Genomic DNA, 27009 nt, shown 5'->3' on the forward strand with positions numbered 1-27009 from the left:
AAATTCCTTTTCTGATTTTGAATAGAGGAAATAAGAATGTGAATCTCTTTTGCAGATGAATTTAGATCATATTATATCAAACTTTATAATTTAAATTAAGATTCCCAAACTCTGAACTCAAATATGTCAAATAGGGAATTTATTTTTGAAATATCACTTTCAGGGTGACCAACAGAACAGCTGTTATTAGTTATTACTCATATTGAGGGTAATGTTGCTATAAAATCATCCATCCATCCAACTACAGGGTCACGGGGGTCTGCTAGAGCCAATCCCAGCCAACTCAGGAACAAATCCTGGGCAGAGTGCCAGCCCACCACAGGGCACACACTAGGGACAATTTAGAATCACCAATGCACATCTTTGGACTGTGGGAGGAAATCCACGCAGACACGGGGAGAACATGCAAACTCCACAGAGGGAGGACCCGGGAAGCGAACCTGGGTCTCCTAACTGCGAGGCAGCAGCGCTACCCACTGTGCCACAGTGTTGCCCGATATATTGCATTCTGCCCAAAATTACTTGTGTCATTGCTCCCTAAATTTTTTAGTCAGTTTAAAGTCCTATGTGGATAGGAACAACATCTATGAGGTAACTATTACCACAAAATGTCTATAATGTTCACAACTAATTAGTAAAGAAGTAGAAATTTCTATCAATTAGAGATGGGAATGTCTGCCTAATGTAGGAGTTTGTCATCACACCCAAAACCCAATATAATGGAAGATTAGACAGAAAAATTGAAGAATGACTCTTCTGTTGCTGAGCCTACTGCTGCCTGTATCTAACAAGGCTTCTGATGTAATGCCATCAATCCACTGCAGGTTTAGCAGATAGCTGTCAAAATACTTCACCGTAGGTAAAATAAAACACCAAGGCTGTGATATTGCTTGGTTAAACACAAACATACACAAAGGCAGATCATAAAAAAATTAAATCATCAAGTCTGAAAACTGAATGTCTTCAGAAGTAAAGCAATCAAAATCATCATACACCAGCAAAACTGTGCCAAGAAAAGCACACTATGATAAATATCCACAGAAAAAAATGTGCAAGCATATGCATTTAATAATGTTCAAACATTTGAGAAAAAATAAAGTCCTCTTGGTAATCATTTCTTCACAATATGTACTATAGATTGCACATATAAATTCAATGGAATCCTCATTTAACACTTTTCTAGTAATAAATCACAGAAAATCTTAAATGAGGAAATTTGTCACTGACATCTCAGGTTCCTATTAGTACAAGACTGTGTTCATGTTGTTTTAAGGGGTTTATTTTATAGTTTTACCAAAGCTATTTTTTTAATTTATAGTTTTCATCAACTTTGAACATGTTCTTAATTGTTCACTTTAATTCCTAGAATTGTTATTGTCTTTTTCGCTGTTTCAGATAGTTGTTCCATTTCATGAGCAATGCCATGCTGTTGATAGCAATGACTGCAGCTCAGGGCCTACAATCTTGCATGTGGTTTATGAAAACTAAATAAGGCCACACACACATCAACTTAACTTCCATTTTTTCACTCATATGTGACAAAGATATCTGATCTCGGTAGAAAACTGTGATGAGCAAAAAGGCAAAAGGATTTTCATTACTTTCATAACTGCCATTTTCAATCCAAAATTTCAACACCTCAATCCCACCAGGCCTAATTTCTCTCTATGTGCAAACACGGCAGTGATAACTGCGCTCAAAGCCACAACTAGGATTGTCTGTGTTCTATTTCTCTTCTTGGCCATCATAAGCTGATATCCTGCACTGAAATGATGAGAAACACACCATCTGTCTATTACACTGAATCTGTCTGACAAAATGTTTTTTATTCATTTTGCACATGCAGGATACATCTCTCGTCTCTCAGATGTGGTTCACTTGCAAAATAAATTTGAGCTGTCAAACAACAAAAATCTTATATGAAGCAAAAATCAGAATAGTCACACTACAGAGCGAATGCAGTCTTAAAAGACACACACTTTTTCAGACAAGAGGTTTTTCTATTTTCACCAACAGTGTCTAAGAAAATGATAAATGTGGGAAAGTGATAGATATGGGAATGTTAAATCAATTTAACTATAACACACAATATATAATTGAATTGTGATTTTAGGAGCGTATTTGCTGGTGTGCTTTTTTTGTCATACCACCCAAAATTCTAGTGCATTGCTGTCCAAGAAAAGTGTCACAGTTTTATCCAACTAGTAACTTTTATTAAGTTAATTTTAATAATGTACATTTTTATTATGAATAACATATATATTAAAATGTATACACATATTCTGACACAAGTTTTTGTAAGCATTTGTTACGAGGGGGCTAACATTACAGAAATTGGGTGGAAGGTATGATGTCTTTAGGGACTCCTTTGTGACACTGGCCAGAGCCTGATGTATAGTGTACTTAGCTCACTCTTCATTTTCCTTATTTAAAAGCAGCCACACTTTAGATCTGTTTGGTCTGCTCACCATATACACCCTCTCCCCACACACTCAAGTACGCACAACAGATGATAATATTTTAAAAAACCCATTAAAATAAATAGCTAAGAATTCATCAGGCAGATTTTGGTAAAGATGAATTGGTTCCTGAATGGAACAAGTTTTTGGTACATAGTCATATTGGGGATAAAAAGAATACTCCCTTAACTTAACAAACTGTATACATATTGTTACATGTGGCAGTAATGTATATTTTTGCACCTTTATTAACTAATTCTGTATACTGGTTGGCGATCCTAAATTGTATGCTTGGTGTGTGCCAATCCCAGCCAACACTGGGCACAAGGCAGGGCCAACTCGCCAGCCCACCACAGGACATACACACACTAGGGACAATTTAGAATCGCCAATGCACCTAACCGGCATGTCTTTGGACTGTGGGAGGAAACCCACGAAGACACGGAGAGAACATGCAAACTCCAAGCAGGGAGGACCCGGGAAGCGAACCCAAGTCTCCTAACTGCGAGGTGGCAGTGCTACCACTGTGCCACCGTGCCGCCCAACATATAGTTAACACTTCAAAAGTATTTTTCAAGCCTGTACTAGTTTGTTTAATGCTTATGTTATCTACTCCTCTACAGTTTTCTGACTTGAAGAATTCTTGCACTCCCTGAATCTGTTTTTAACATACTACAGTTGTTGGCAATACTGTGTTGTGTGAATAAGATCCCATGAGACAATTACATCATCCCTGGTTTCCATAGTGCATATGCACAGGATTTGATTACAGTGTCAGCCTTAATTAATAAAATGTTCATCATACCCAAATAAAAAAAAAAATCAAAATAATACAATAATGTATAGTAATCATTCCCATGGCCAGTCCCAAGCTTTAGGCTCCAGAATATTATGCTATATAAATTATACAATTAAGGTCCTGCTAACTGCAAACATTTTGTTATGCTTTGACAAAACATTTTAGAGTTGGAGCATGTGTAAAAGTAAGTAATAAGAGAAATGTTTGTCAACTGTGGGATGAATCCAATAGGGGGGATTTTTCATTAATATTTGACTTCAGCACAGGCAATGGCAGTTAGCAAAATCAACTATGATGTTGTTTTCTATTTACAGAGTGCAGTTTACGCTAGACACAGTGGACTATAAACCACACCATCCCCAGTTTATAGCTCACTCTATGACCAGGAGCAGGTCATTCAGTGATTTGGGCTGTGGGACTATTGAGACAACTGACTGTAAAAACAAACAGATAAACTGAAACATTAATAATATGAAAGTATATAACAGTCTGCTCTCTCCATTCATTTTCAAACCTGCTCTGTCCACTTCAGGGTCTTGGCTGGCTGGAGTTTGTTCCAGAAGCAGCAGCAGTTGGGATGCTACAAGTAACAGCCTTGGACAGGGTGCCAGTTTTCTTACACTCGTCCATACTGAACCCATACAGAGTCGATAGCTAACGTGACCAACAAATACTTGGGAATTGAGAGGAAAAGCAGAGCACTCAGAAAAAGCAAATGCAGACACAGAGAGAGAATGTGCAAATAATGATAAGGCAGAATTCAAGCCAGCTCTCCTGGAGTTGTAAGGCAGCGCGGTTCTAACCACTGTACCAGAATGATGCTCTGAATAAAAGTCTGTTTTAAAGTCAGATTTAATACCGAAAATCTATTTCTGGGAAGTTTTTGAAGTAATGATTACAAAACCCAGAGACCAGAGAGTGGGAGATGTTTCACAAACTATTAGGGTTCACTTTCAAGGAGTATTCACTATGAAATATTTACTGGCAAGGAAGCTGATGCCAAAAGATGCTTCATGGGTTGTTCGGCTTAATCAACAATGACATAATTATAGCTGTATAAATTAGTAGCTTAGTTTTTAAGATAATTCAGTATTGGACAGAATGTTAAAGTACAACAGCCAAAATGGTTGGGGCAGGGGTTTGTGTGTGTGTGTTTGCCTTCTGCTTAGTCCAATAAAACTTAGAAAACAAAGCATGAAGACATTTCACTTTCAACAGTGTTTTTATTTACTGTTTACCTGTTGATAACATAACCGGCGTAATAAACCTACCTGGAACACATAGGCATTTGTAACTAGTTCCTACGCTGCGACAAATTCCATGTGAACAGGGGTTCAAGGCACAGAAGTCAATCAGCTGAGCACAGGTAGGACCCGTGTATCCAGGACTGCAGCTGCAGCCAAAGGACATTCTGTCAACATAGCAGCTTCCATTGTTCTGGCAGGGAGATGAGGAGCATGGGTCTATCTTCTGTTCACACATATTGCCACGATATCCTTTAAAAATACAAAAAACAAAAATAAATAGACTTGCCAGGAAACTTGAACAAAGACTGTGCCATTTGAGGCATTATAAAATAATGAAATATTAAAGGAAGACTACTTAAAAGAAAATAATGCATTTTAGGAATAAATGTGAAAATACTTTAATTTTAAATAAACAGAAAACTATTAAAACTGTATATCCAAAAAATTCTCTTACTCTAAACATAGTTACAAAATAGTAATTCAGATAGATATGTATTTAAAATAGAGACCCAGAAGAGAAAAACCCATGCAGGTAAGTAAGGAGAAACTAGTCTTACCTTTGTTATTTTAGCTTACAGAATGAAGATTATTAGATTTTTTGTAGCTGATAAACATGTTGTCTTTGGTGTTGTACATATTTTAGATGTTTTGTTTTTGATGTAGTAAATATTTGACTTTAGATGTTTCTCAGGGCGGCATGGTGGCGCAGTGGGTAGCACTGCTGCCTCGCAGTTAGGAGACCTGGGTTTACTTCTCGGGTCCTCCCTGCATGGAGTTTGCACGTTCTCCCCGTGTTCTGTGTGGGTTTCCTCTGGGTGCTCCGGTTTACTCCCACAGTCCAAAGACATGCAGGTTAGGTTCATTGGCGATCCTAAATTGTCCCTAGTGTGTGCTTGGTGTGTGTGTGTGCATGCCCTGTGGTGGGCTGGTGCCCTGCCCGGGGTTTGTTTCCTGCCTTGTGCCTAGCTTATTTATACCAATCCAGTCTTCAAGTACCTGTGCAATATGTAGCTAATGCTATTAACATAGCGTGAAGGCATCTTGGGAATGTGTGTATCTCTGGACTGTGGAAGTAAGACTACAAGCACATGGGGAGAACATACAGACTCCACAAAGTGAGCTCCTGGCACATGAACTCCAGTCTCCTTGTTTCAAGGCAGCATCACTACCATTACATCACTGCGCCATCCAAATTTTTACCAGTACCAGTAACAATAATATCTTTAAACACTACTAGCAAAACTCCAATAGGTTCAAAACTATACTCCAGTGCATCTAACAGTAATGCCTGCAGTGCATATAGTGTATATAAAAAGTATAAACCCCCTTGGACCTTTTCACATTTTTTTGTTATACAACTTTAATTTGCAGTGGATTTGGGTTTTTTTTTTTGACACTTCCAAACACAAAGATACTTTGGTGTCTAAGTAAGAACAGATCTCTGCAAAATGATTTAAATTATATATACAGTGGCATACAAACGTTTGGGCACCCTTGCTTAAAATATCAGTTACTCTGAATAGTTAAGTGAGCAGAAGATGAACTAATAACCAAAAGGCGTAAAGTTAAAGATGACTCGTATCCTTTCAGTATTTTTTTCAAGAATAACAAATTGTTTTTCTTTTGTAAAATTGTACAGCGGAAAAAAAGAAAGGAGCATCATGAAAAGGTTTGGGCACACCAAGATATTTGATGTCTCAGACAATGTTTACCAAGGTCTCACACCTTGTTTAGCTTGTTAGGGCTATGGCTTGGTCACAGTCATTGCTAGGAAACCTCTGATGATGCACATTGCAAAGATGTAGAAATTTTCTGACTCATCAAACCTTGTCTCAATAATCAGCAGCCATAGGTTCCTCTAAGCAACTGCCTAGCATTCTAAAAAATATGCACAGAGCAAGAAAAGGCTACAAGAAGATAGCCAGACGTTTTCAGGTAGGTGTTTCCTCGGTTTGTAATGTTATTAAGAAATGACAGTTAATAGGAATAGTGGAGGTTAGAGTTAGGTCTGGAAGACCAAGAAAACTTTCTGAAAGAACTGCTCATTGGACTGATAGAAAGGTAAATAAAAACCCCCATTTGATTACAAATGACCTTCAGGAACATTTAGCAGACTCTAGAGTGGAGATGCACTGTTCTTCTGAACTTCATGGTAAAGTCAACATCCTTACCCACAAAATTTAGCAGCTGAAGTTTGCAAATGAACAAATGTGCGCTTGTGAACCAGCCTAAGGGCTTAGGCAAGTGTGATTCTCTGCCAAGACATGAAGGAGCGCTCTGTTATAACAATGGTTCTTCTCCTTGCACTCTGCAGAAAGGAAGATTGTTGTGCCTCCATCCATGACATTACATCCGGGGTCAGACCACCTGGACCCGCCTCTTCCTCCCAGAAACCCCCGCAAAAGGAAACACCACCATCTTGGGCATACTGACTGATTTATTCAAGATGTCTTACTTTCCGCTGTACAACATGTTTTATTTTACACATGTGTACTTTATAATAGACAGGGTTAGCCATATGGTGCCCCAGAACCTTTTACTTTGTTGTTTGTCTTCTTACAACATGTAAACAAGTCTGACACATTTTGGAAACAAGTTCTGTGGACTGAAGAGATCAAAATAGGAAGTTTTGGCCACAATGTACAAAGGTATGTATGCTGAATTCCAGGAAAAGAACACCTCTCTAACTGTTAACACTAGAATCCCTGAAGGATACAAAAAAACTCCTAACCCCAGGCCACTTTAAATTCCTTTGCACCTCTCCTCATCAGTGTGTTTTGTTTTGCAAATGTGTCGATCAGCACAAGCAGCAAGCAGCCTGCTATCCCATCAATATCCCAAAAAAACAGAGTTGAAGTCAGTCATAAAGTTCTCCCAGCTCAAGGCTCTTTATTGTGGTGTGAGGTGCAGTTCTGAGTTCTGTGGTCATCACTGCTTTTGTGAAAAGAATGGAGATAAATGCCAATAACTCAGAGAGGGAGAGGCAAGTTCGTTGTACCACGTGAACGTCACTGAGTGAATAAAACCGAATAATAAAAAAAATGCTAAGTTTTAAAAGTAGCCAAAATTTACACTGGGTGTTACAGACTAAAATTAAATGTATGTGTTCTGCACCCCGTTAAAATGTGTTCATAGGGGACATCTAGTGGCTAAATTAGGTATTGTTTCATACTACTTCTAGCAAAATACCCGCGCTTTGCAGCAGAGAAGTAGTGTGTTAAAGAAGTTATGAAAAAGAAAAGGAAACATTTTAAAAATAACGTAACATGATTGTTAATGTAATTGTTTTGTGACTGTTATGAGTGTTGCTGTCATCAAGGATTTGATTATCATTATTTCTTTCAAACAGGTTCGTATTTGGAGGATGTGTTGTGTTCAAGTTATATTCCGTGTTTGTCAATTATTGTAAAGATAACAGGTTTTATTCATCGAAGTGATTACTACCCAAATCGGTACTTGTGAATCTAAGATGTTTAACAGGCATTCCCAGTATTAAGTTGTGGATTTACCTGCAAATATTTAGCGGCAGCGTGTCTATGAACTTAATTTAAACTTAAGCTTTACACCTTGCTTTCCTATTGATATGTCTAAAAAGGCTTCTTCAGCTTCAGAGGGTTGTTCCTGTCTTACTGCATCAATAAACAGCTCGTCTTCCTCTTTATCTGAGACATCACACACTGCATGCACGGGTTTACCTTTCCCAGTCCTGCAAACTTTAGCGAAGTGGTTCAATTTACCACATTTTTTACACTGTCTTCCTTTAGCTGGACATTGACTTTTTCCACTGTGTGCTTTGTTTCCACAGTAGCTGCACTTATGAATACGTTTGTATGCATCACTCGCTTCATATTCTTTTGCTGCCTTCTCAATTGTGTAATGCGTTTTTTGTTCAGTGCTCTTTGGAGCTTTTGATTGTTGTCTGCGTACTACGTTCACAGTCAGTTCATGTGAGCCGCTCGGCGTACCTGCATCGAAGGTTCTCAGCTGTGCTTGTGCTATCTCGTGCGATCTTGCGATGTCCATTGCTTTATTTAATGTTAGACCCAGCACTTAAAAGTTTCTCTAGCACTTTCGCTGAGTTTGTGCCAAACACTCGTCTATCCCTGACCATCTCATCTTCGTTTGCATAAGCATAGTCCTTCACCAGCAATTTTAACTCCGTTACAAAGAGATCAAAAGTCTTGTTTATACCCTGCGTCTTCTCATTAAACTTGTGTCTCGCGAATATCGTATTCGTCTTAGGCATGACAAACGCCAGTGTCAGCGTGTCTATGAACTTAATCTAAACTTAAGGTTTACACCTTGCTTTCCTATTGATATGTCTACAAAGGAAATCGCTACTCGTGAATCTTAGATGTTTAACAGGCATTCCCGGTATTAACTTTTTGATTTGCCTGCGAATATTTAGTGGCAGCGTGTCTATTGGATTGCTGCTGACGGACGGCCTTATATGGGCAGGCACACAATTACGTGGGAGGCATGGGTATGGGGGACACAATATAAGCAGGCAGCCAACTACGTGGGAGGCATGGTGATGGAGGACGCAACTCCGCCTCACATGGCGACCAAGCTGCAGGCTATGGCCGTATATATGTACGTAAGTAGGATTCAGTTATGACCATTACGCGTAGAATTTCGAAATGAAACCTGCTTAACTTTTGTAAGTAAGCTGTAAGGAATAAGCCTGACAAATTTCAGCCTTCTACCTACACGGGAAGTTGGAGAATTAGTGATGAGCCAGTCAGTCAGTCAGTGAATGCTTTGCCTTTTATTAGTATAGATTAACACTCCATCTTGAAGCAAGCAGCACATGGAGAAGCAGATGGCAGGTATAATCTGTAGATATTTTGTTTCTTTATTAGTATATACATTGTTGTGAGTTTTAGTAGTTCCTTTTACTGTTTTGCAAATGTTTAGTGTGTATGTACTGTATATATGTATATGATTGTTCAGGCTCTGCACCATCCAAGAATGCATATCAACTTTCTGTCGATTGAGCTTGGGTTTTTAACTCATTGACAGCAACATGTAAATTGAATGTTTTTTTTCTTTGGTTGTATTCTTGAATAAAAATGCACATGTTTATTTGATATTTGGACTAAAGTCTTCACACATTATACACTTCACGTCATTGTTAGTATAACATGGAAAAACGTTCTGTTTTAGGCATGTGTTCAGCATTTCTTGCCTCACATTTCGTGTCATCCTTCCCTTACACAGATCTTTGAAGACACAAAACACACATGAAATGTATGTATTCCACATAACGATGTTTACACTATACAATTCCAGGCACCTCACACCATGATAAAGAGACATTTGAGCTGGGAGAAGTTTGCGACTGACTTCAGCTCTGTCGTTAGGGGATGGGACAGCAGGCTGCTTGCTGCTTGTGCTGATCGACACATTTGTAAAAAAAAAAAAAGACGCTAATGAGAAGAGGTGCAAAGGAATTTAAGGTGGCCCCGGATTACGAGTTTTTTCATATGCTTCAGGGATTCTAGCGTTAAGCATGGGGGTGGATTGATCATGCTTTGGGCTTGTGATGCTGCCAGTGGAACAGGGAATATATCATTTGTAGAGGGAAGAATTGATTCAAATAAACACTAGCAAATTCTGAAGCAAACATCACATTATCTGTAAAAATGTTGAAGTTAAAAAGAGGATGGGTCCTACAACAAAATAATAAAAATCTACAATGGAATACCTCAAGAGGCAAGCAAGCGGACGGTTTTGCCATGGCCCTTACAGTCCCTGACCTAAACACCACAGAAAATCTGTGGCTAGGCCTCAAACGAGCAGTACATCCCAAGACTTCCCAAGAATCTTGCAGAAATAGAAGCCCTTGAAAAGGATGAATGGGTTAAAAAAAACACAAGTAAAATTTTAAAGACTTTTAGCTGGCTACAAAAAGTATTTACAAACTGATACTTGCCAAAGGGGGGTGTTACTAAGTACTGACCATGCTGGGCGTCCAAACTTTTGCTTCAGATTCTTTTCAGTTTTTTTGTATTTTATACCTGTGAATGATGGAAAAATAATGTTGCCTTGCTTAAAACATTAAAGAAATGTATCATCTTTAACTTATACCTTTTGTGGATCAGTTAATCTTCTGTTCACTTAACTATTTACTGTAACAGACAATTTATGCAAGGGTGTCCAAACTTTTGTATGCCACTGTATATATTATGTGGTATAATAATAAAATTTGAAAACTTTCAAGAGATGAATACATTTATATGATCTATATTACTAGCTGTTAAATACAGCTTCTGACAGCAATTAAAGTGCAAAGGAGATGATAACTCTCGAGTTATTACAAGAGAAAAAGTGTTTTATGAGAGGTAATGAAATTAGATTACCAAGAAAGGAAAAGTAAAGACCAATCAAAAACATAACTGGTAAATGACAAAAAGGCGGAGCTATACATGGACACCATGAAGAGATGGGAGCACAATGAACTAGAGTAAACAGAGGTGTTAAATACGCTTTTGGTTAGAACACCACTGATGGTCATGATGCATGACTATCAGGCTTAAAAAGTCCCAGTAAGGCAGGGCCATACATAATGGTTTCTGGGCTTAAGACAGAGTTATTGTGCCACCCAGATGAGGACACTCATAATGATGGTGCCTCTCTGAGTACTCTGGGGAGGCACTAGTGACAAACGGACTGTTTTTGATTTGATAAGTGCTATAAGCCCGTTAAGCCAGCACTTTCCCCATGTTGTATTCATAAAGAAATTCTTTCTAAAACATTCAACATTGTGTCTTTTTGTTCTCCCGGATGAAGCACTTTAAAGTCTGTAATTGCACTGTTTATCAAATTCAGCTCGACAGGCAGCTGAAAGGCCTCAAGAGATACAGCTTGAAATTATCTCTGCCATTCCTTCCAGAGACTTCTGTTATGTTACCTTGAACATATTGGCAAATTAAATTACTGCTGAAGGAGCTGTGTATTTTTTTTCCTTTTGCTTAGAAAGTTGGTCAACCAGTTGCAAAAGAATCTAATAGCATTTTCTGCTTCTTTAGGCAAGACTTGAATTTCAAATGCCGGATCAAAAGTAGCTCCAATTTTAGCTGCAACTGTTTCTTCTAAAGGGCATTGTTTCTGGATTTTTATAGCATTCAAATCAAATAATCTTATTTAAATACTACTTCAAAGAACAAACATGTCTACTACTTAGAGCACAGCATTACGAGGATCATAATGATCACACCAGCCATCTTGTTCCCTTTTCTACTCAGCACCTCCTGTCCTTTCAAGAAGGAAAACATTTCATTAAAACTGAACTTTTCACGATGAGCGATGACCCTTTCTTCCCTTTCTTGTTCTTGTTGTCTTTCTCTGTGTTCTCCCTTTAGGCACTTTATGCACTTTATACACCTTTATATACTTGTGGCTCTGCATTCTGCACCAGATGGTACTTGCTAATTATTGTGCTGCACACAGGGCAATGACTCCAGATATTGCACACACTTGTGTGTGATATGCTACCTAAAATCTGCCAAGTAAAGAGTTTATAACTTTAAAATCAATAAATAAATGAAACCTTTAAAACATCTTGCAACAGAACTTACAACAGAAACATACTAAACTTGTACAATCGTCTAAAGTATAACAGCAGCTTCTTCATTTATTCTTTTCACACTGCGCATCTTAAGCTTCTTAAGCTGTGGGGGCAACAGTGTTAGTAGTGAGGCTCATTTTGTCTTTTTCCTTAGCCACACTTGCCAACTCATGCTGTGGGATCTCCAAGCGATCCCAGGCATTCTGGAAGATACAATCTTCCCAGAGAGGGTCTTCCCTGGGGTCTCCTCCCAGCTGGTCATGCCTGTAAAACCTCCACAGGGTGGTGTCCAGGAGACATCTGTATCAGAATATCAGAAGCCTGAACCACCTCAACTGGCTCTTCTCGATACAGAGGGTCAGCGGCTCTACTCCAAGTCTCTCCCAGATGTCCGTGCTGTGAATGAGCCCAGCCACCCTGCAGAGAAAACTCATTTTGGACGCTTGCACCCATGATCTCATTCTTTTGATCATTACCAAAGCTCAAGACCATAAGTGGGGTTAGGGACATAGACTGATTGGTAAATCAAGAACTTTGCCTTCTGACTCAACTCCTCCTTCATCACTACAGATTGGTACTTAAACTCCTTCATTTCAGGCAGTAACTCAACCCCCACTCAGAGAGGACAGCCCACAATTTTCCTACTGAGTACCATAGCCTCAGATTTGGAAGGGCTGACCCTCATCTCTGCCACTTCACACAGTCGCAGACCATCCCAGTGTGTACTGGAGATGAATGATGCCAACAAGACCATGTAATCTGCAAAAAACAGTGATGCTTTTCTAAGGGCCCTAAGCTGGACCCCCTCCTTTACCCAGCTGCGCCTTGATATCCTGGCCATGAAAATCATAAACAGGACAGAAGAAAAAGCACTTGGCAGTGTCCCACACCCACAGGAAACACTGTTTTTCTGAGACACAGCTCTCACTGTGATTATACAGGGACATAATCATATGCCTTCTCTACATCCACAAAGCACATGTAGACTGATTTGGTGTACTCCCATGCACCCTACAGAATCCTCATGAGGGTAAACATGAGGTGGTCTCAGCTGGTCCACACTCCATGGCTTGGACGTTATCCGCATTGCGCTTCTTGGATCTGAGGTTCCACAACTGGACAGAGACTCCTTTCTAGTACCCTGGCATAAGCTTTTGCAGGGAGGCTGAAGAGTGTGATCCCCTGAAAGATGGAGCACTCCTGTCCCCCTTTTCAGAAATGGGGACCACTACCCCGATCTGCCACTTCAGAGGCACAGCTCCCAATGACCAGGCAACATTAAACAGCGTGTCAGCCATGACAGCCCAAGAATGTCCAGAGGCTTCAGCATTTCTGGGTAGACCTCATCAACCCCTGGAGCCTTGCCACTGTGGAGTTGCTTAACTCTCTCAATGATGTTCCTCAGGGAAATGGGTATTGATCCCCCCTCAGTTTCTGGCTTTACCTCCTCCATCCATTGGGTTCAGGAGCTCCTCAAAGTGTTCCTTCCACTGACAAACAACATCACCAGTCCGGGTCAGCACTTAATCCCTGCCTTCCATTTCACCTGATGGTTTGCCAGAACCTCTTTGTCACTTTCCATGATCTCTCTGAATTCCTCCCACACCTGTGTTTTTACTTCCCTAACCACCAAGGCCGCAACCCTTTTTTTTTTTTTTTTTTTATTTTATTAATTTTATTACAATCCATACATAGCAATCAAGTTTTTACAAAAAAAAGAATTATGTTAAGAACAGATCGATCCCCACCCTGAGAGAGAGAGCAAGCCAAACGGTGTAAAATTTAAGGCTTGTAAAATACCTAAATTAATAAATTCTCTGTGCTTTATAAACCTATTTTAAAATATTACTGATTAGATCCTGCCATGTTTTGAAAAAAGTCTGTACAGATCCTCTAACTGAGTATTTGATTTTTCCAATTTTAAATAATATAACACATCAGTTTCCCACTGACTTAAAGAGGAGAGTTTGGGTTCTTCCAGTTTATCAGAATAAGTCTGCGTGCCAACAGTGTAGTGAATGCAATCACAATTTGTTTGTCTTTCTCCACTTTAAGCCCTCTGGAAGAACCCCAAACACAGCTGTTAATGGGTTAGGAGGGATTGTGAGTCCAAGGCTGTCTGAGAGGTAATTAAAAATTTTTGTCCAGAATAATGTTAATTTGGTGCAGGCCCAGAACATGTGACCCAGTGAGGCTGGGGCTTGGTTGCAACGTCACAGGTTGGATCATGCCCTGGAAACATTTTGGAGAGTTTTAGTCGAGACAGATGTGCTCGATATATAATTTTGAGTTGCATAATTGTATGCTTTGCATATGGAGCTTGAGTGAATTCTCTGCATTGCTACTTTCCACTCCTTTTCTGATATATTAATTGAGAGATCTTTTCCCAGTGTCCTCTTGGATCTTTGAAAGGAAGGGATTGTAAAATGATTTTATATATTGTAGAGATGGAGTCTAATTCCTTGAAATTGAGCAATATTTTTCCAGCGTGGATGAGGGTGCAAGATGAGGAAAATCTGGAAGGTTCTGTTTAACAAAGTTCCTGATTTGAAGATAGTGAAAGAAATGTGTAGCTGGAATGTTAAATTTGGAATGTAATTGTTCATAGGATGCAAAGACGTTGTCTATATAAAGATCTCTAAGCAAGTTAATTCCAAATTTTTCCAGATATTAAAACTGCATATGTTTGTGAAGGTTGAAAGAGGTGGTTCTCTTGCAGGGTGCCACAGATAGAAGCTTCTCCGTCTTAAAATGCTTTCTACATTGGTTCCAGATTCTAAGTGAGTGGAGCACAATTGGGTTATTAGTGTATTGCCGATAACGTGTGTTTATTGGAGCACAGAGCAAGGAATACAAAGAAGTACTGCAGGATTTTACTTCTATTGTGGTCCATGCCTGTGTATGTTCTTCTATTTGTGTCCAGGTTCTTATCACTGTATATTTGCTGCCCAGTAATAAAACTGGAAGTTAGGTAGAGCCATGCCGCCTTCTGCCTTTTGTCTTTGTAGGGTCGCTCTTTTGATGCGTGGATGTTTTGAATTCCAAATAAATGAGGTTATTGTTGAATCTAATTGCTTAAAGAATGATTTATTAATGTATATTGGGATGTTTTGAAATAAAAAGGAGCTTAGGAAGAATATTCATCTTAACAGTGTTAATTCTTCCAGCTAGTGTGAGATGAAGGGTTGACCATCTATGCAAGTCTTGTTTAATTTTTTCCATGCAGACGCGAAATTTTGTTGATAAAGAGCTTTATGTTTACTTGTGATGTTTACCCGAGGTATTTAAACTGTTCTGCAATGATAAAAGGTAGGGTGTCTAATCTAATATTATATGCTTGAGAATTCACTGGAAAGAGTACACTTTTATTCAGATTAATTCTGAGACCAGAGAGCTTTTGAAATTCTGTGAGTGCTGCTAAGACTGCAGGCACAGAATTTTCTGGGTCCGATATATACAGTACCATGTCATCTGCATATAATGAGATTTTCTGTTCCAGTCCTTCTCTGCTAATCCCCTTTATCTGATCAGTATTTCGACAATGTATTGCCAGTGGTTCAATGGCAATGCAAACAGCAGTGGTGACAAGGGCATCCTTGTCTTGTGCCACGTTCTAGTTTAAAGTAGTCTGAGCAAATGTTATTGATGCAAACTGAAGCTTCTGGGTTAGTATACAGTAATTTAATCCATGCACAAATGTTCGGGCCAAACCCAAACTTCTCCAAAATAGTAAAAAGGTATTTCCATTCAATCATGTCGAATGCTTTTTCTGCATCCAATGATAATAATATTTCTGGGGTGTTTGATTTAGTTGGTGAGTATATTACATTAAACAGGCGTCGAAGATTTGAAGATAAGTGTCGGCCCCTAATAAATCCAGTTTGGTCTTGTGATATTACGAGGGAGCACTTTCTCCATCCTTCTAGCTATGATTTTAGAGAGTATTTTAACGTCGTTATTCAGAAGTGAAATTGGTCTGTATGATGCACATTGTAATAAGTCCTTATTTTGTTTTGGAAAGACAGTGATTAGTGCTTGGCGAAAGGTTTGTGGAAGAGATTGGTTATCTCTGGCTTCTGTAAATGTTGCTAATAGGAGGGAGCTAGCTGAGCGGAGAATTTCTTGTAAAACTCTGCAGGGTAGCCGTCAGGGCCTGCTGCTTTTCCACCTTGGAGTGACTTTATAGCATCTAGTAATTCTGATAATGCCAGAGGTTTATCAAGTTCCTCCACACTAAAAGCGTCAATTTGTGGTATCTGTAATGTATCCAGAAATGCATTAGATTGTATATTGTCTTCTTTAAACTCAGTAGTATATAGGGATTTATAGTAGTCTCTGAAAGTGTGCATTATATTTTTGTGTTCGATGATTTTATCTCCGTTCGTGTTAGTGATTACCGAGATTGCGTTGCGTACATCTTGCTTGTGAATTTGTTGCACTAAAAGCTTATTAGCTTTCTCTCCATGTTCATATAATGATGTCTGGATTTGTAAATTAGTTGTTCAGTTTCTTTAGTTGTCAAGAGGTTTAATTCTGAATGTAGAGCCTGCCTCCTCTTATGTAGAGTCTCGCTTGGTAGTCTGGCATGTTCTTCATCTATTTTAGTAATTCGCTTTTATCTCTGCTACTTTCTTCGGATTTATTTCTGTGGGAAAGATATGAGATAATCTGTCCTCTTAAGAAGGCCTTAAGAGTTTCCCAGAGTATTCCTGCAGAGATCTCAGGGGATGTATTTGTCTCTAGAAAGAATTTGATTTGTTTGGATATAAATTCAGTACAATTCTCGTCAGCTAATAGAAGCGGGTTGAGGCCATCTGCGGGTGAGTGTATGGGGCTTAGTAATTTCAGCTCCAAGATCATAGGAGCATGGTCCGAAATAACAATAGCATCGTATTTACAAGATTTAATCTTAGGCAAGAAGTTATTATCTATAAAGAAGTAATCAATCCTTGAGTAGCAATGATGTACTGGTGAGTAGAAAGAATATGTTCTTGAATTTGGGTTTAAAAACCTCCAGGGATCTGATAAGTTGTGATCAGTTATAAACTTTGTAATTATCTTTGCGGTGTTAGTTGCCGTTCCCCCTGTGGAGGAAGTCTTATCTAAAAGTGGATTTAAACACAATTAAAGTCCCCAGCCATTATAACTTTATGAGTGTTCAGATTGGGAATGGATGCAAATAAATTTTGTATAAATTCCTTATCATCAACATTAGGTGCATAAACATTTATCAAAATCATTTTACAGTTAGATAAGTCTCCCATGACCATCACATATCTCCCTTCAGGATCCAATACTACATCTGATGCTACAAATGGTACTGTTCTATGTATGAGAATTCCCACCCTCTAGTTTTCTTTGTAAAACTAGAATGGAACATTTGGCCAGTCCAGTCTTTTGCAGCGGAACTGATCCTTGCTTAGTAAGTGGGTTTCCTGTAAAAATACTATTTTAGCATTTAGACCTGTTAGGTGAGAAAGTACTTTCTTTCTCTTTAATTCGTGATTCAGGCCTTTAACATTCCAGCTTACGAAGTTAACTGTCCCATCATGGAGACACTGATTCTGAGTTTTTGATGTCATTTTATAGTCTTAACTGGAAGTGAAATAGTTTAGGTCTTAATTTCCTATTTCCCCAAGAGTTGTTGCCATGCAGCTTATTATTACGTTGATAGTTATAATTATAAAGATTGAGATGATAGATTAGGTATAGATCAAGCCTGCTCTCTTTCTCTTCCCCCCTTAACCCCCACCTCCCTTTTTGCCTCCCCAAGTGAGGCTAAAACCCACTTCACGCAGTCCCAGTCCTCTGACATACCCAGAGACAGAGCACGTCCAAAGCACAACAAGCCCCATGCAGTGGGCTTTAGGTTAAAAGATAGAGATATCTGTTACCAATATAGTCTTTAAAAGAGGAAAAAAATTTTGCACTTAAATATATATATATAGTCTTCAGCAATTTTAGTGCATTAAGATGATATCCCCAGATAATAAACCCGTTGATGGTGTTAAAGATGTGTCCAAAATAAGCATAACAAGTCTTAATGCAGTAATAGCAATAACAGTAAACCAAGGGTATGATATTGAACAGTCTCATTTAGGGTACACATGAAATAATTAGAAAAGAAAAAAAAAAAAAAAAGGGGAAAATGTAATTAAGCACAATAAAACATAAACATATAGCCTAGTAATACTAAGTAATAATAAAATATATGAGAATATATGCTGATAAAAACCCGTATTTTAAAACAATAGATCAGACAGTAGATTATTAATCCTAGCTTTATCATTTACCGCCATGACTCACTATTATGTATCAGAATAGTCCCGAGATCAACTTTCTTAATTCATTTTCTGCTTCTTCCTTGCTAGTGAAGACATAGAAATGACCCTGCCATTCCACTTTCAGTTTTGCGGATACAGGAGGCTGTATTTGACACTGGCTTGCCGTAGCCGCTGTTTAATATTATAGAAGGCTGCGCGTTTAATAGCTGTTGCTGGAGAGAAGTCAGGAAGATACGAATGTGGCTATTTTCATATATAATATCTTCCTTTTTTCTGAGGAGTGCCATCACCTCTAACTTAAATGATAATAGTTCAAAACGAACTATAAAAGATCTTGGTCGGGTCTGACGGTGTTTGATCAGCTGACGCTGTAAGCGCTGCTATCTCAGATTCTGCTTTAAAGTCCCCCGATTATTTTAGAAAAAAGTTCAGCTGCGAATTTCACAGGGTTTGAACTTTCTCGATTCTCCGGCAGGCCTTCAATTCTGACATTATACCTTCTACTCCCATCTTCTAAAGCAGCCAGTCTGTCTCCAAGTTTTTCTCCGAGTTTTTTACATTCGGAACTGACATTTACTGCTCTTTCCTCGGCACTGGCAGCTAAATGTTCGGCCATTTCGATCCGATTCGTGAATGTCTCCTTAAGATGCTCCAATTGATCAGCAAGCGTGCTCAGTTTAACCAAGTTTTCCTGAATGCGCTCTTCAAGTTTACCCAGCACCTGTCAAAGTTCAAGTTGCATCTCTTGACGTAGCCATTCATTGGCCTGTTTCATCTCCTGTTTCAATTCCTGTTTCAGTCTCTCAAGTGCCTTTGCCGTTGCTTTCTCATTAGCCTTCTCGCTTTTCTTTATATCTTGCGTGAGCTCAGCGAGCAACACTTTCAGTTCAGATAGCTCAATTGTGCCTTCTTGTACCGTAGATGAAGCAGCAGACTTTGCTGAAGCCGGTGCCCCCGCTGTTCCAGGCCCGCGTAACTGAAGCCGCGGACTTCCCGGCCTTTTCCAGTTTCAGGTAATCTTCTCCAATCGGCGAGCTACCCACATCTGCACTCACGATCGCACCTTCGCTCCCCTTTTCGCTCTCAGCCAGCGACGATGTAGCGGACCGTGTTCCCGAGGAGTCTGTGCTTTCACCCATCTGATCCAGGTTTGTCTCTGATAGGCCGTATCTTGAACTGGGGCTTGCTGATCGCAGCTTGGATGTAGCTTTAGTTTTCGATTCTTTTGAACCCCCCTTCTTGCTGGCCATATTTATATGTGCTTACATATACTGTAGCAGTCCCTCTCGAGTTGAATAAATACAGGATATCTCAGAATAATAAGCAAATAATATGAAAAATAGCACCACTGCTAGGGGAGCTCCACTTCAGACGTCCATCTCTCGCATCGGACGAGACAGGCCGCAACCCTTTTGGCCTATTGGTGCCTCTCTGCTGCTTTGGGAGTCTCCCTTGCTAACCACACACGGAAGGCCTCCATTTTTACCTTGATGGCATCCCTCATCTCTGGTGTCCACCATTGTGTCCTTGGGTTGCCACCTCCAGAAGCACTCGTGACCTTCAGGCTTTAGCTCTCTGCAGCCACTTTCACAATGGAGGCTTGGAACAAGACCCATTCGGACTCTATGTCCTCAGCCTCCCTCGAAATGTGAGAAAAGCTATTTGGAGGTTGGAGTTGACAGGGGCCTCCCCCTGAGATATTCCCAGGCCACCCCCACTAGTCATTTGGGCTTTCCATGTTTGTCGAGGCACCTCTCCCACCATCTGACCCAACTCACCACCAGGTGGTGATCATTTGACAGCAATGTCCCTTTCTTCACCCAAGTGTCCAGAACATACGGCCACACATCTGATCATATGATTATTAAATCAAAGATCTTTGGGTCTAGGGTGCTCTGGTACCAAGTACACTTATGAGCCACCTTATGTTCGAACATGGTGCTTGTTATGCATAAACCATGCCTAGCACAGTAAGTCCAATAAAAAAAACATAGCTCAGGTTTAGATCAGGGAGGGCATACCTCCCAATTACACCTCTCCAGGGGCCTCAGGTATAAACAGTGCGTACACACAAAAATATTACGTATGTCTGTTTCCACGCTCACATTACAATGTATAAAAACTATAATTGGCATGAAGCCACGCACATTCTCACACCATCTCAAACCATTGTGTATGCATGTTTTCAGCTCGGTTTTACAAACTTGCAGCACCCAGTATTAAAGCATTGTTGCTGTTCCTGTGTGGTTTCCTTTTATTTTTTAGATTCACATCCCTGACGCAGCTTTATCAAATACACTGAAAAAACTGCATATCAATTATAAATTTAAAGCATTTGATTGTAGTCATCCTGTAACAATATAATGGTCCATGGAATGGCCAAACCATTCCAAATACCACAGCTGCTTTAGTGTTGTTACTTTCACTGCACCACTTTGCTGCCTTAGCCAAGCGCACAGTCTATTTGAACTTCTCCCATTCGGCAAACGCTTCTGAGCCTTTCCTGCATGAACCTTGAGGTTCAGAAACAGCTTCATCCCAAGAGCTATAAACGCACTCATTCAGTCCATCAAGTACTTCTGGTAGAACTGTTGTACTTATAAATACAATTACCTCACTGTAAATTTGCACTACAGTTATAATGTTGCACAGCCAGAGCCACTTTATGAACCATTTGCACTATCTGCACTATATATGTACATGTGTATTGTACTTATGCTTTCATATTGTGTATTTTACATTGTTTTTATCATATTATTATTTTATTTTATAGGAAAATAAGTTTATGGAGGATTTGCATATTGAATCTCATACAATAACAATAAAGGAATTGAATTCAATTCAATAGAAGAGAGCTCGTATTTATAGATGATGACGAATGGCTTCTAAGTCGATTCAGATTTCCAGGCGGAATCTTTTTGGAGCTCTTGATATCATTTATAAGATGAAATGCATTAAAGTATGTATATTACATTATACAGTTAAATTGTTAACTTCATTTAAATAATGTATACTGTTAGTAATTAAATGTGTGGGCACAGAGCTGCAGCAGTAGCGATGAGCTGGCACACCATTCAGGGATTGGTCCTGCCTCTCTCTGTATGCTTGCTGGAACTGGTGCGATCCTGGATGGAAAGATGGATGGAATAATTAACATGTACTACGAAGATATTTCAATGTTCCGTAAAAGTTCTGAAGAATCGGTATTCTAAGATTACAGATGGCTTGACATTTATTACTGAACTTATTGTTTGTCAATTGGTTACTTGGAGAAAGAAAAGGAATTACAGGAATTGGGGGTTAGTACGTTTGAAAAAGACAGTACTGCTGCAATAAATTATTTCATTGAGGGTCGCGCATGGCACAGCAAGCATTTTGCGGGAGCCAGGAACGATCTCTTGATGGAGCGTCAGCTCATCACTACCACTGCACCACCGTGCCCCTCTCTTTAATAACATGCTTTAATTAATTTCACATGAACATTATATCAAGTATACATCTTAGTATTTAAATTGTTCAGAGACCTTAATATCATGAATGTAATGTATTCTGTGTCCTGTCAGCGTAAGAGAAAGCCCATATAAGGAGCACATACTGATTCACACACATAGAGTACATAGAAGAACACATAGAATACAAAGTATTTAAACGTGCTACTTCAGTTACAATGGGATCTGAAAAAACTCTAGTAAATTAAATATTGATTTTAAGATTAAATTTGAATTTTTGTTGTTTATATCACTCCTTAAGCCAACAAATAGTATGTTATTCCTTGCTTCAACGCATTCGCTGAAATTCTTTTTTTCACATGCTTTTTCCATTGTGTTTTAACTGAACACTGAACGGAAAGGGCTATTTATATTGATTTGCATATTAAAATATGCAAAATTCTGGGAAAATTCAGGGTGGGGTGGTAGCGTTACTTTTCACGCTGACCGGGATTTATGAAGCGGAAGTGCGTGGAATTTGGCTTACACACGTTTTTGTGCATCTGAATTTTTTTGTGCATACACACATTTACACTTTTTTCTGTACACCATGTTTTAGTCTGAATTCTATGCACGGCATTATGCATGGGGCCACAGGTATCTCCATTACCCACGTTGGCATTGAAGTCTCCCAGTATAACTATGGTGCCCCCCCACTTCAGTGACTCCAAGAAGGCCTGGTACTCCGAACTGACATGTGATACACAGTCAGAGTCCTCCCCTCTGCAACCTTCAGCCACAGAAAGGCAGACTTCTCATTCTCCGGGACAAACTCCAACATGGCATTGACCAGGCAGGGACTCAATAAAAAGCCCACTCCCACCCAACACCTTTTTCACAGAAAAATCCAGACAAAAGGATTGTCCAGCCTCTATTACTCATTACTCATAACTTCACTTTAATTTAATCCTGATACTCTGTATGTTCAATTAATCATAATAACTATTCATGGTGGCTCTAAAATCCGTACTGACCCCTATTCTCTCTTTTGTTTCTTTTTCTGGTTTCTTTGTGGTGGTGGGCTCCTTCACCCCAAACAGAAGTGACATTCCACATGTCAAGAGTAAGTTTGTGTGTCTGGGTTCCAATCCACCAAGACCTCTGCCTTCAACTGCCACCCAGGTCATACTGACCCTAGTACCTATCCTTCTTGCATGTTATGTTTTTAGGCTGTGTGCCATACCGGCCTGCATGGTACCAGGAGGAGGCCCTGGTAACCCCATACAGGGCAAGGTACTCTTATTATCTTTAGAAAGAGCTACATTATTAAAGGCTGTAAATTGTTCTTTGTCTGACTCCTCACCTAGGACCAATTTACCTTGGAAGGCTACCAGGAGCTTCTGCTCTGGACTATATACCTCCCAGGGTCACAGGGGCACTCAAACCTCTCCACCATGATAAGGTGGCAATTCCTGGAGAAGTAATATAACAACAGCTTCTCCCTTTAATACACTTCTTGTACTCTTTGTGTAACCTCTGGTCTCTCTTCATCCAATAAGTGGAGCTCTTGCCAAAACTCTTCCTCTGGATTGTCTATGAAGTAACCAATAGGGCTTTTAAGCCCCTGGAGGGAAATCCTTCCAGGAAGACCTCAGGAATAACTTTCCTTTTTCAGTGTTTCCTTATGAAACCAAAAGGGCTGATCTCCTGAAACTCTCTCTAGCTGTCATGATCCAGTTTGTTTTCCATTTTTTGTAGACTTTGTGTAGGGTTTTTCTGAAAGTTTTCTTTCTATTTGAGGTTATGCAGAATATAAATATTATATGCCGTTTTATTTACAAAATGTATTTAATTTTGTTGAAATATTTTCACATCTTTCAGCAACACCACATTTGTTTTCCATGGTCACCACCAAGGTTGCTAAAGTGGTTAGCTAGGGCTAGCACACAGAGCAGATATCATCATAATCATTTCCTAAATCATCTAGTTTACGGAGACAGAACTCTGAGCCCACATTCAGCGAAGACTGCTATGCAGGAGTAAAATAAAAGTTTGATAAACTAAAAAAATTACTGTGCAGGTGATTTCTGACTAACATTCTTGGCAAAACACTTTTGCTTTGTTTGTCTTACATTGATTTTTGGCTTTTGTTTTGTCAGTCTCCCCAGTAACAAACTTGGCACAAATGTGATTACATGTTATTTTCTGGAACTTTCTCATTAAAATACTGCTTCTCGCCACCAAGACAGTACACTTGTTATGAACTAGGAGTCCCAAAACATATAATCCCAAAAACATTTCCAAAAATTCCCACTAGAGGGTGATATCAACGTAAAACCCTGGCTAGTAATAAGGACAAACACAGAGTCTTCGTAAATAAAAAGACTTATTCTTCACCAAAAAATGCTCTTCCTCAAGAGTGAAGATCTATAGGAATACAAAAAGCAAAAAGGAGTTGCCTGTAACACAAAAGGCAATCCAAATCAAACAAGTCCCAAAATACACATTCAAAGAATGGTCCAAAATGGAGCAATAAGGTCAAAAAACCAAAGAATCACAAAAGCACAGAACTGTGCAAAGAAACACTCACCAAACTCCCAAGCACATTTGAAATAAACTGCCAAGAACTGTCTGCTAGACCCTCCAGATTTATAGAGGAGGGGGAAGTTCCTGGTGGTGAACTGGTAGTACCCCCAGCTCTTGGGAGATCACTAACAAAACAGATGGTGCATACCACAGGCAGATAACTGACAAAAGTAACATTAATATAAATAAATGGCTCAACAAACAAAAAACAGACATAAAAAAGACTTTGAATGCCAGCAACACTAGCAACCACAGATGTCCCTGCTAACCTTTGCCTCATGCCCTTGAAAAAAGGAGAGGCAACCTTTTTTTTTAAGAAAGCTGTAAGCTCTTATCTTTTGAGGGGCACAGCATTAACATCATACTGTGGTCCTACTTGCCATACAGTAAGGCGGGAACTACAAAAGGTTTTCTGGTGATTTTTCAGTTGAATTTACAGTATCCCTGTAAGGCTAGGAGGTAAAGATCTATAATCGCTTCAGGTTGTTACAGTTTTACCCCATCACTAGAGAAAGAAATTGAATATGTGTCAGTGCTAATGAGAGAAAACTTCAGAGGGGATTATTGCTAATTAGCAAAGAAGAGAAGAGATGCAACCAAAGTAATAGTGGCTAAAGGGTAAAGGCAAGGGGAAGTGGATTGTACTTTGAAGAAACAAGGACAAATAAGCACCATGCCAAGAGGCAGAGAAAATAAAGCCATTATATATTGTATAATGGGTTGGCCAGGTAGGCCCTCCACATTTACTGTCTCTGTTTGAGACTATCTGTAACCTTCTCCTTTGCATTTAATATTTCCTCTTGTGCCATTTACTCTGTGCTTTGCATAATGCATAATGGTGCATCTATTATATAATCTGACAAAAAACAGTATAGACCCAGAGGAAAACAAATACAGAAATATACAGGAATGATTGAACAAGCCTTACCTGAAATATTGCTCAAAAATGTCATAGCAAACAAAAGAAGACAAAAATACAACTCAAAATAAAAACGTTAGATCAATCTAGATGAGAACTGGCCATTCAGACCAACAAAGCTCACCAGCCCTATCCACTTAATTCTTCTAAAATATCATTAAGTTTAAGTTTAGTTTAAGGGTGGAGTGGTGGCTCTGAGGCTAGGGATTTGCACTGGCAATCAGAAGGTTGCTGGTTCGAATCCTGTAAACGCCAAAAAAAAGACTCTACTCTGTTGGTCCCTTGAGCAAGGCCCTTAACCTGCAATTGCTCCATTCTGGGTATGATGTTAATCTGCATCCAGCTCTGCATGTAGGCCCTCCGATCTAGAGGGAAAACCTGGGGGTTGGTGGCAGAATTGGCACTCCAGCCACCATAAAAAACCTCACAATGATTCCATTCCATCTGAACTAGTGTGGTGCTGCGGTGTCACCCGCTGCACGGCTACACTCAAGTCCTAATCTAGGATCCTGAGTTGGTTTGTCATGTGGTGGGTGTGACAATGCACTGTCTCAGCGTGTGCTCCTAACCTCCTCCTTCTCCTAGTTTTAAATGTTCCTAAAGTCTTAAACACTAAAATACAATTTGCCTAGCCATTCTATAACCACAAGAGATTGTCAACTACTGGATTTCCAGAACTTGACATGATGCATTTTATCTAAGGTTACTTTCATTGTTGATTCCTATCATAGCCAGCAGGTTTCAAGACTGAACTGACAGATCAATACTTGCTGACACGCTTTCACCAAACCAATGATGGCAAAGATGAATTTGCTGCTTATAGCCACAAAAAGATCAGTTGACTGTCAGAAATGCAACACCCCCACTTTATAATGCTAATTCCTTATCCCAGCAAAAGAACAGCACATGAAATTTGACCATATTCATACTGTACATCCATTTTCCTTACCCACCTCTCAGGTTGTGCAGGTTACTGGCTGAAAGCTGAATCTACTTTGCTCTGAGTGCCTGCCACTGACAATTGCTTTTTTTTAACAAAAAAAGATCGTTTGCTATTTCTTTCTATTATAGTTCCTCCTAAACTGACAAATCGGGGTGCAGTGTAGGTTAGTAATTGCTGCCACCTTTAACAAGTTAAAGTAATATGTACATAAACCTGACAGTGCTTTTTCATTCTTAGCTCAAGTAAACACTGTTCATATTTCTGTATGTGTCCCACTTACATGAGAGAGAGATAACGTTCATTTTCATTCATTGGCTAACCACATTCAGATATATGTATGAACTGTATGGAAAGTACCTTAAAATACACCCCCTTATAATGCATGGAATTCAGTTCATACAGTAAATGGCGGAACACTACCTAACTTTAAAATATGCAAAAGCAGAAGTCCTAGTGCTGGATGAAGTCTGTTAAACCTGTACTTTTGACTTTTTTAATAAATTTAGCTGTGGACAATCCTTGTTTATTATTATTTTTACTGTATTATTAATATTATTATTATTATTATTATGAGAACGGAACATCCAGCAGTAAAGCACAGTCCAGCAAAAGAGATGATTAATACAGTTATAGGGACATTGTGTTCCAAAATACTCCATCAAACTGAGCACTTGTCTACCTTCCCTTACGAAATTCTGAAGTATATACATGACAATTTGTCACATATATTAGGACAAAAAGAAAGGGTTTAGCAGAGACTTGAGGTTCTCATTT

At 39.3% G+C, this 27009-nt stretch overlaps 1 protein-coding gene across 1 annotated transcript in view; it reads right to left on the reverse strand.

Moving 5' to 3' along the window:
- dner (delta/notch-like EGF repeat containing) overlaps nucleotides 1–27009 on the reverse strand; it is a 258013-nt gene that overhangs the window by 38793 nt on the left and 192211 nt on the right. The window contains exon 8 of the mRNA XM_039760000.1: nucleotides 4530–4754. Within this exon, the coding sequence (XP_039615934.1) occupies nucleotides 4530–4754 (225 nt within the window). The remainder of the gene's footprint in view (nucleotides 1–4529; nucleotides 4755–27009) is intronic.

Source organism: Polypterus senegalus, chromosome 1, assembly GCF_016835505.1.
Source record: "Polypterus senegalus isolate Bchr_013 chromosome 1, ASM1683550v1, whole genome shotgun sequence".
Lineage (NCBI taxonomy): Eukaryota > Metazoa > Chordata > Cladistia > Polypteriformes > Polypteridae > Polypterus > Polypterus senegalus.